Consider the following 9,154-nt stretch of genomic DNA (forward strand, 5'->3'; position numbering starts at 1 on the left):
TAAAATGGCTCCATTCTAGATTTTTCCCATCCGGAAGGGGAAAAATCTGGAGGGATGTGATTTTCAACAAAATGGCTTGGAGGGTTTTTCTTTGTTTTGTTAATCTTCTGATTCTTGGTGGAAAGGGACCTGGTATTTCAGTGTTTGGCGTGAGGTAAGTATAGCCTAACAAAAAAATTAAACTCCGGTGCTTCCGAACGATTTATCCTATGGTAAGGTTGGTTTTAAAAGTAGCTCTCATTTTATGGTGATATAATTGAAAATTTGTAGCTGGTTCTTGAACAAGCGTGGGAGGATTCATACTTTCAATCTAAAACTTATATTCACATATGGAGAATTTCTCTCACATGGAGAATTTTCTAACTCGCCACTGCCACCTCATAGCCACATCATTGATGAGTGCACCATATCATTTACTCCCTCCGTTTCAAAATGAATGTCGTTTTAGATGTTTACACACATATTAAGAAATGCAATGATTAAAAGAAAGAGAATTGTTATTTTACCAAATTATCCTTATTAACTATTGGTTAGTTTTAAAAGTAATACTTTGGAAGTAGTGTGCAGAGTATTAATTGGAGGGTACAATTGAAAAAAAAAAGTTATTATTGCATTGGAAACTGAAAGCGACATTCATTTTGAAACAATTTTTTTTGGCTAAAGCGACACTCATTTTGAAACGGAGGGAGTAAATGGGGCATGACCATAAAAATGCTTTGATTTTTTAAATTTGAGGATCAAAAGTTGTAATTAAAAAAGGGGATTAAAAGATGAAAAATATGTAAAGAGTTTAATTTATATACAATATCAGTCTAGAAAAGTTTTACACTTGCATCCAATGATGTACTATCATGTCATTTAATGAGTTAAAAACACATGGTTTGTCATACCTCATTAATTGATGTTGCAACGCATCACTGGATAATTGTCTAGAATTTTTGTATATGACAATGTATATAATTAAACTCATGTAAATAGGAGGACAAAAAAATGCATTTAAGTTTAATTTTATATTTTACTTTTCATACGAAGAAAAAATTTGTAGCCTAATTGTAATATATATTTTTTAATCCTTTTGAAGTATGTGTCCTCCAATACAAGTGAAGCACTTTGGTGACATTGTGGTTGGTGACATTGGTGACATTGGCCAACCACAATGTCACATGTGGCTTTCTTCTTTTTCTTTCACAAGACTTTTTTGTTGTTTTGTACACTTGTAACATTGTGGTTGGTAATGTCACCAATGTCACCAACCACAATGTCACCCAAGTATTATACAACTAAGGTCAGGCACAGTCGTTCAAATTTAAGAGTGACTTTCAAAACACACTTCAATCAAGTAGGTGACAATTGCTGTTCTGACATTCAATGTGTCTTAGAAACACAAGTAAATGACCAAAAAACCCAACGGGAGTTAACTGCCGCCGGTTTTTCAAGTTATAAGCCAGCAGCAGTTAACTGGGGGGGTATTTTAGTATTTTACTTGTGTTTTTAGGAAGTATTGAAAGTCGGAAAAGCAATTGTCCAAGTAGGTTGCATGCATGCTGGACAAGTTTGGGATAAGACAGTGGCGTATCCAGGACCCTGGACCAGGGGGTGCAAATTTTTTTTGCCATATACAAATTTAGAATTTTTTTGACTCTGGTGTATGAAGTACCTCATTGAGTTTGACTTGGTTCCATGCTACCTCTATTCTAACTACCTCATAAATTATTTCATACACTGTTATTGCCCCTTTTCCAAGCATCTCTCCAACCTAATCTCATAAAACAGAAATTATAATCAGCACTTTGAAAATATTTGAAAAGGAAAATCAGAAACAGTTTGCTAGGCATCAGAGACCAAGCAAGGTCAAAACAGGAATTATTGTATTGTACCCTGTCTCTCAAACAAGGAAAGAAATTGAAATTTTTAATAATCATAGTATCATATCTGTTCGGATTCTTTTAAAAAATCTCTTCATAGAGTCCTACAACAACAAAAACAAAGAATGTGATTGATATTTTTTTTATGACAACAAAATGGATGGCACAAACCAAGATACAAGTAGCCAAACAACTTTGAAGCAAGCAAACTGGACCAAACAGAAACTACACTAAAAAACATTGACGAATCAATTTCATAATTTCTTTCCTTGCTCTATTGATGAATCAGTTTCATCACTAATTCGAATTTCTGAAAAGCACCAGTTTGATTCATCACTAATTCACTAACACCATACTACAAATTCGAATTTTATTGAACCCTAATAATAAAATCCCAAATTCGAATTTAATTGAACCCTAACTGAAAATCCCAATTGAAAATTGTTGAAAACATCAAGATCATTACCTTAGGTCGCGATTTTGCAAAGAAGATCCAGTGAGAGAGGGATTTCGTGAGTTGCAGAGAAGAGAGATAGGTCGCGATTTGCAAAGAAGATCCAGTGAGAGAAGAGTTCGCGAGTTGCAGTGAGTGTGGGAAAGAGAGAGAGACCGTCGGAGTATGTGTGGTGGTGGCGCATCTCAACCGCCGGCGGAGCGGTGGTGGCAGTGGAGATTTAGCTTATCTTTGTTAAAGTGGAGAGGAGAGAAATTAAGAGAGTGAGAAGTTAGAGAGAGAAGTGTGAAAATCGATTATGAGAGTAGTTTTCAGACTTGGGATCTGTTGGGTCTAAGGTGCAAGTAAAAATTTTCAGGGTGTGCAAAGTGCAAAAAAACTAGGGGTACTGGTGCAAATTTTAAAAGTTCAGGGTGTGCAGGTGCACACCCTCAGTACACACTGGATCCGCCCCTGGGTATAGTACATCATGTGCAAACATACGAGATTGCCAAAAAGAGAAAGGTACAAATGCTTAAATAAGAAATCAATCTACAGAAGCAAGTACAAACAAACATGTTCAGCTTTTCTATCCAAAAGTCAAATGTTTAGATTTTTTTGACCGAAACAAAGTTAACTATTATCGTTAATCAACCAATGTTCAATACAAGAAGGATAAGAATCAAAAATACGGTGATTAGCCCAAGAACAGGCCGCCCTAGCTAAACTATGAGCAACCATGTTCGCTTGTCTCCTAACAAACTTCACCTCGAAGTTGGAATGTAAAAATACTCCCTCCGGTCACTATTATAAGCAAATTTTGACTTTTTAGGTTCATTCAATAAATGATGTATGTGATCAATATTATAGACTACATACATCATTTATTAAATGAATCTAAAAAGCAGAAATTTGCTTATAATAGTGACCGGAGGGAGTAACTGATAAATAATACCAGAAACAATAGCATAGAATTCCGAATCACCATGGCCTGGAGACGATAGAGCTTGCACTAGAGTAGATGAGTCGGACTCGAAAACAACCCGGTCCCATCTATTCGCATCAGCAAAGTGAAAAGCCTCGAGTAAGGCTACTGCCTCCCCCTCCAAAACTGTCATATTTGCCCGCTGTCATTTCGTTTGAGCCCGAATAAATTGCCCGCAGGAGTCTCTAACACAACACGCAAAAGATGTAATATGGTTACGGTCATGGAACGCGGCATCCACATTGCACTTCAACCATGTCTTGCGTGGTTTCTCCCAAACTGAGCTGTTACCTTGCACTCTATTCTGCCCGTGTTGCACAACCGGTTGTGCGGGATGTTTATGAACCTCTTGCCATTGCTGCCATGCATCTAGTGCCGTCCTCCCAATGCTTGTTGAAGTATGATGAGCGACATTCCAAATGACATCATTACGTGCAGCCCAAATTTGCCAAAGAAGTGAAGCCACTCGACCAGCAATGTCTCGGTTTTCAGAACGACATATATCAAAAACAAAATCTGCCAAACTGCTCACAGTTCCAACTCGCGGTTGCAACACAGTCGAAAGCCCTGCCCAATACCAACTCTCACGCGCCACCGTACAACCCACAAAAGCATGTCAATCATCCTCAACAGCCGTATCACACCAGGGACATGTCACCTCACATTGTACATGTCGTGATTGTAGTCGGAGACGGGTCGGAACACACCCTCTGCAAATCCTCCATAACAAATTACGTGCTTTGTGAGGGGAATTCACATTCCAAATTCTATGCCACTCACCTTCAACATGGAACCGATCAGTATGTAACAACTCCATCATAGCAAGTTTATAACCAGTCTTAACAGTATACCTTCCGTTACGTTCCATCGTCCACACTATTTTATCATTATGAACTTCTGCAAAGAGTGGTGTATCGAGAATTGCTTGCACCATATCATCTAGAAACAGAGATTCAAGCTTATCAATATCCCAAACTCGTTCCTCGTCAACTATCAAATCAGACACACGCAAACTATGCACACCCTGAATTTGTGGGGATTGAATCCAACTACCATGAACACCTCGAACTCATGGATCATTCATCACGCTGATCTGCTGCCCATTTCCAATTGTCCACCTACATCCATATAAAAGTAACCGACGCGAATTCCAAATACTCCGCCAAGCAAAGCTCGGATTATGTCCAAGTTTAGCACCCAAAAACGAGGAACGTGGAAAGTACCTCGATTTAAAGACTCTAGCAACCAGAGATTCAGGTTTAGACAGAAAGCTCCATCCTTGCTTAGTTACCATAGCGAGATTAAAAGCTTTGAAATTCTGAAACCCCATTCCACCAAATTCTTTGGGGCATGCCACACGTTCCCATGCCATCCATTTAATCCCTCGGTTGTTACTCCTTCCTCCCCACCAAAACACATTGATCATCTTTTCAATATCATCTATGATTGAATTCGGCAAAAGATAAATACTCATTATGTATGAAGGAATAGATTGTAACACAGATTTGATCATAACTTCCTTTCTCGCTTTTGATAATGCTCGTCCCCTCCATGCATTTATTCGGTTCCAAATACGATCCTTGATAAAAGAAAAAACAGACCTCTTATCTCTACCAATCATCGAAGGTAACCCCAAATACTTTCCGGTACCCATCACATGTCGGACACCAATAATGTGTGACAAATCCTTCTGCGCCGCCTCACTCATATTGAGACTAAAAAAATACCTCAGACTTTGATAAGTTAATTTCTTGTCTAGATGCTACCTCATAAGTGTTAAGAATAGTGAGTAAACGTTGTGCTTCCACCACATTGGCCCTGCAAAACAAGAAACAATCGTCTGCAAACAACAGATGGGACACCACTGGTGCGCCGCGACATACTTGTACCCCATGAATATCACCTTTATTAATTGCCTTATGTATTAGAGTCGAGAGGCCCTCAGCCACCAATATGAATAAATATGGTGATAACGGGTCACCTTGGCGCAATCCTCGGCCGGGTACAATAGGTCCCACGCTATCAAAGTTCATAAGCACCGAATAAGTAACAGAACTAACACACATCATCATCCACTGGATCCATTTCTCACTGAACCCCATTCGCATAAGCACGCCACGAAGAAACCCCAATCCACTCTATCATAAGTCTTGCTAATATCAATCTTGAGAGCCAATTCCCCTCTCCATCCCTTCGTCTTCCTCTTCATTGAGTGGATTATCTCGGTAGCAATTAACACGTTGTCCAGTATAGAGCGACCCTCAACAAACGCTGACTGCTCCTCTGACACACATTTATCCAAACATCGTTTCAGTCGATTAGCGAGCAACTTCGACACCATTTTATACAACACATTAGAAAGAGATATAGGCCTAAGACATCTGATAAAAATATCATCACCATACACATGCCAAAATCTCTGATAAAATGCCAGATTAAAACCATCTGGACCTGGGGACTTGTCCGGTTGCATCTGAAAAAGGGCTTGACGTAATTCTTCTTTTGTAATAGGTGCTGTAAACATTATATTGTCATCCATCGACACACATTGACTCATCAAATCCAGTACCGGTTCATGGACACTGCATTCGCAGCAAATAGTTGCTCAAAATAACCTCGTGCCACAGTACACATATCCTCTTGAGACGTAGCAATCCTCCCATCATCCGTTCGGAGCTTACTAACCTTCTTCACTTTGCCACGGGCTATCGCAGATGTATGAAAGAACTTGGTATTCATGTCCCCTTCCTTCAACCAGTGCATTTTCGCTCTTTGCTTCCAAAAGGCCTCCTCCTGTACAAGCAGTCGAACATGCTTCACCCGAGTTTTGAAATATTGTGTACGCATCATACCATTCAGCTGGGCACGAAGCTCCTCTAATATATGAACACACTGGTTAATTTCTTCCTTAAACCGAACTCTCTTCCTCCTACCCCAGCTTTGCAACTTCATAGAACAATTCACAACTCTATCACCGAGCTCCAACCCCCTAGTACCACCCCAGCCATCCATCACCACCTCCTCCATATCGTCCTCTAGGAGCCAACTGTTTTCAAATTTAAAAGAATAACTATACCTATGACGAACCGTAGGTATAATATCAAGTAGTATTGGAGTGTGATCTGAGTGAGAAGTAAGCAAGTTTGTAAGTTTGACTTCTGGAAAACATTGAAGCCATTCAGAGTTTCCCATAGCCATATCCAATCTTTCTTCCAGCACTCGATTGGTACCCGGACTCTTGATCCACGTAAATAGGGGTGACCATGCAATTTAATATCGGATAAGGCACAAGCTTCAACCGCTTCACGGAAACCCGTACACAACCAATTAGGATGAGGATGAATACCAGCTTTGTCTTGTTGAGACAACAGATCATTAAAGTCTCCAATGATACACCACGGAAGAGTTGACATATCCCACAGCTCCCGAAGTAAATCCCAAGCATCACGACGACATGCACGTTCTGGAAAGTCATACTAACAAGTTAATCTCCAATCACCAGCTTCTCTATCTCCATAATCAGATTAATGAAATTTCGAGAGTAATTTAACACACGACAATTAGAAACATCTTTCCAAAACACTGCCAGCCCACCGCTCCTTCCTTCCACATCAACTGCTAGGCATGAATCATATCCCAACATGACACGGATATTTTCCATGCTTCGTGTATTTGCCAACGTTTCAGATAGGAAAAGAATGTCTGGTTTGTGTCCTCGGGCCAGGTTTCGAAGATTTGGAACTGCACTCGGGCTGCCCAATCCCTGACAGTTCCAACTCAAAATAATCATTGGTCCCGGCAGTCCTGGCTGCCAGGACGTGCCGATAAAAAATGCTGGTTTGTCTGATTTGTGGAATCCTTAACAGGTTGTTTGTCCTCTCGCATACGCTTTCTCTGAAACTGATATTCCATGTCTGCATTATTTTCCTCCTCACTAGGATTTTGCAACTGGTTGTGGTTATCAATAGTCGAGGGAATGGTTGAACATGATGTACTCGCCCTCATATCATTAGTAAAAGTAAGTAAAGGAGCATTTACATGCCTTAACTCCTTCACACCATCATTGGCCCCATCTGAGATAAGCATAGAACCAGTCTGCTTACCCACCAGTACCTGAGTTGTTGTCGCCACAGAAGTCGGGGACGCCTGCTGCCAATGGGGCTCAGACCATCCATCTGTTTCGGCTCTTCTCCCTCCCTCCTTTTCCATATTAACCTTAGAACCCCCATCTTCCCGTAACCATTGTGATGTCGCCTTCCCACCCGGCTTCCATGGATATGCCCTAATAACGTTTGACCATCGTTTTGGAATCGTAACATCTGGCTGAGAGAACCTAACCTCACACTTATTCTCGCTGTGTCCTAGCACCCCACACACAAAACAGAAGGTTCCTAACCTCTCATACTTGAAATTTACCACACACCATTCTCCCCCATTCGCCTTGATCTTCTTGCATATCTTCAATGGTCGTCTGATATCAAACCTCACCTTCAACCTCATATACTCACGCCAGAAGCTAGAATTGTTATTTCCATCATATTCCAAAAACTCTCCAATATAGTTCCCTAATCCCATTCCAAATTTCTCCTTCATCATACCAGTTGGCAAATTATAAACCCTAACCCAGAGATTCATATAGTTCAATTTTATATCCTTCAACGACACCCCTATTTGCAGCTTTTTCAGAACCAAAGAGTGATTGTCATATGTCCATGGACCACCTTTCAATACCTCCTCCATATCAAGTTTGTGAAAGAATTGGAACAAGAATAGCCCTGGTTGCACTTCCTTCACCGCCACCCCCCTTCACCGGTCGCCACACTTCAGACATCCGTATTTTCATCTCCTTAAGTCGAACAAGACGGTTGACAAGAAAATGGCCTACCAGACATAAGTGAGGATCATGCTCAGAACTCTCTTCCTCCTCAATGTCGAAACATAGTCCTTCATCATCACTTAGTGATAAGTCTTCCAAACTCACCTCTGTCATCGTACCCACGCTAGAAAGAAAACTAGCACCGCAAACTCTTACAAGAAGAGAAACACAAAAACTCTCACAACGTCGGAGAGAAAACCTTCAACACTCTGAAACCCTTGCCGAGTGATTGAGAAGAGTGAGAAGCAGTATCACAAACCACACTTGTATGAATCGTAGTTTAGAGTGAGAAGAGTGATTGTCATATTTTTTTTATAGTGATCGCAAGTAGCTTTCTGTTTCAACACAAATAGTGTTTTGCTTCAATCGCAAATTAAGGAATCAATTTTATCAAAAGAATGAATTAGAGGGAGAATCGATTGATTTGTTGTTTGATTCTGCAACAGAGTCCATCGTTTGATTTCTAAGGAAACTTCAAAGAATTAATGAATCGGAGAAATTGTCAACGCAGGGCGTGTTTCCAGAATCGCTTGATCGCATATCATGTTTTCCTGAATCGCATATCGCGTTAGCTTTTGTTAATCGCAGATGGCGTTTGCTTTTGTTAACCGCAGATCGCTTTTGCTTTTGTTAATCGCTCAATCGCTTTGTGTAGTTTGCTTTGAATACCTAAGCATGACTATCAATTTTGGTGATTAGGGTTATTTTGGCTTTACAATTAAGTCAGACATCCATCGACTCCAAGAGTAAGTTTATTGCGTTACTCCAAATCTTATCCCTTCATTTTGTTTTAATCTAATGGTTCAAATTAATTATTAATCAACTCACATGAACCCTAAATACTATTGTGTGGACCCAGGGCCGTTCCTATAAATCTGGAGGCTTGGTTCTGTAAGTGAAAAGAGACCCGTAATAAAATAAAAACGTATTTTTTTTAAAAGAACAATGTATAATTTAAAATTTTTAAAAGATAAATACAAGGTGTCGTATATATG

The 9,154-nt window shown here is 40.0% G+C and overlaps 1 protein-coding gene across 1 annotated transcript; it reads right to left on the reverse strand.

Annotated features, from left to right (window-relative positions):
* Positions 1–5,839: 5,839 nt before the first annotated feature.
* On the reverse strand, positions 5,840–7,073 carry LOC146916935 (uncharacterized). Its single transcript, XM_085721772.1, has 3 exons — positions 6,839–7,073; positions 6,371–6,746; positions 5,840–6,329 (listed from the first exon to the last, which is right to left on the reverse strand). Exons 1-3 carry the CDS (start codon positions 7,071–7,073, stop codon positions 5,840–5,842), a joined length of 1,101 nt encoding a protein of 366 aa, XP_085577898.1.
* Positions 7,074–9,154: the final 2,081 nt, after the last annotated feature.

Source organism: Medicago sativa, chromosome 6 (genome assembly GCF_051527215.1).
Source record: "Medicago sativa cultivar Bolivia chromosome 6, Bolivia_mono, whole genome shotgun sequence".
Lineage (NCBI taxonomy): Eukaryota > Viridiplantae > Streptophyta > Magnoliopsida > Fabales > Fabaceae > Medicago > Medicago sativa.

Excerpts from the sequence above, each read along its gene's own strand:
- LOC146916935 (XM_085721772.1), bottom strand. The coding sequence starts at position 7,073 with ATGATTATTTTGAGTTGGAACTGTCAGGGATTGGGCAGCCCGAGTGCA. Across the intron at positions 6,747-6,838 it reads GAAAGATGTTTCTAATTGTC|AACGTGCATGTCGTCGTGAT; the intron begins GTGTGTTAAATT and ends ATGACTTTCCAG. Across the intron at positions 6,330-6,370 it reads TACTTGATATTATACCTACG|TTGGCTCCTAGAGGACGATA; the intron begins GTTCGTCATAGG and ends ATTTGAAAACAG.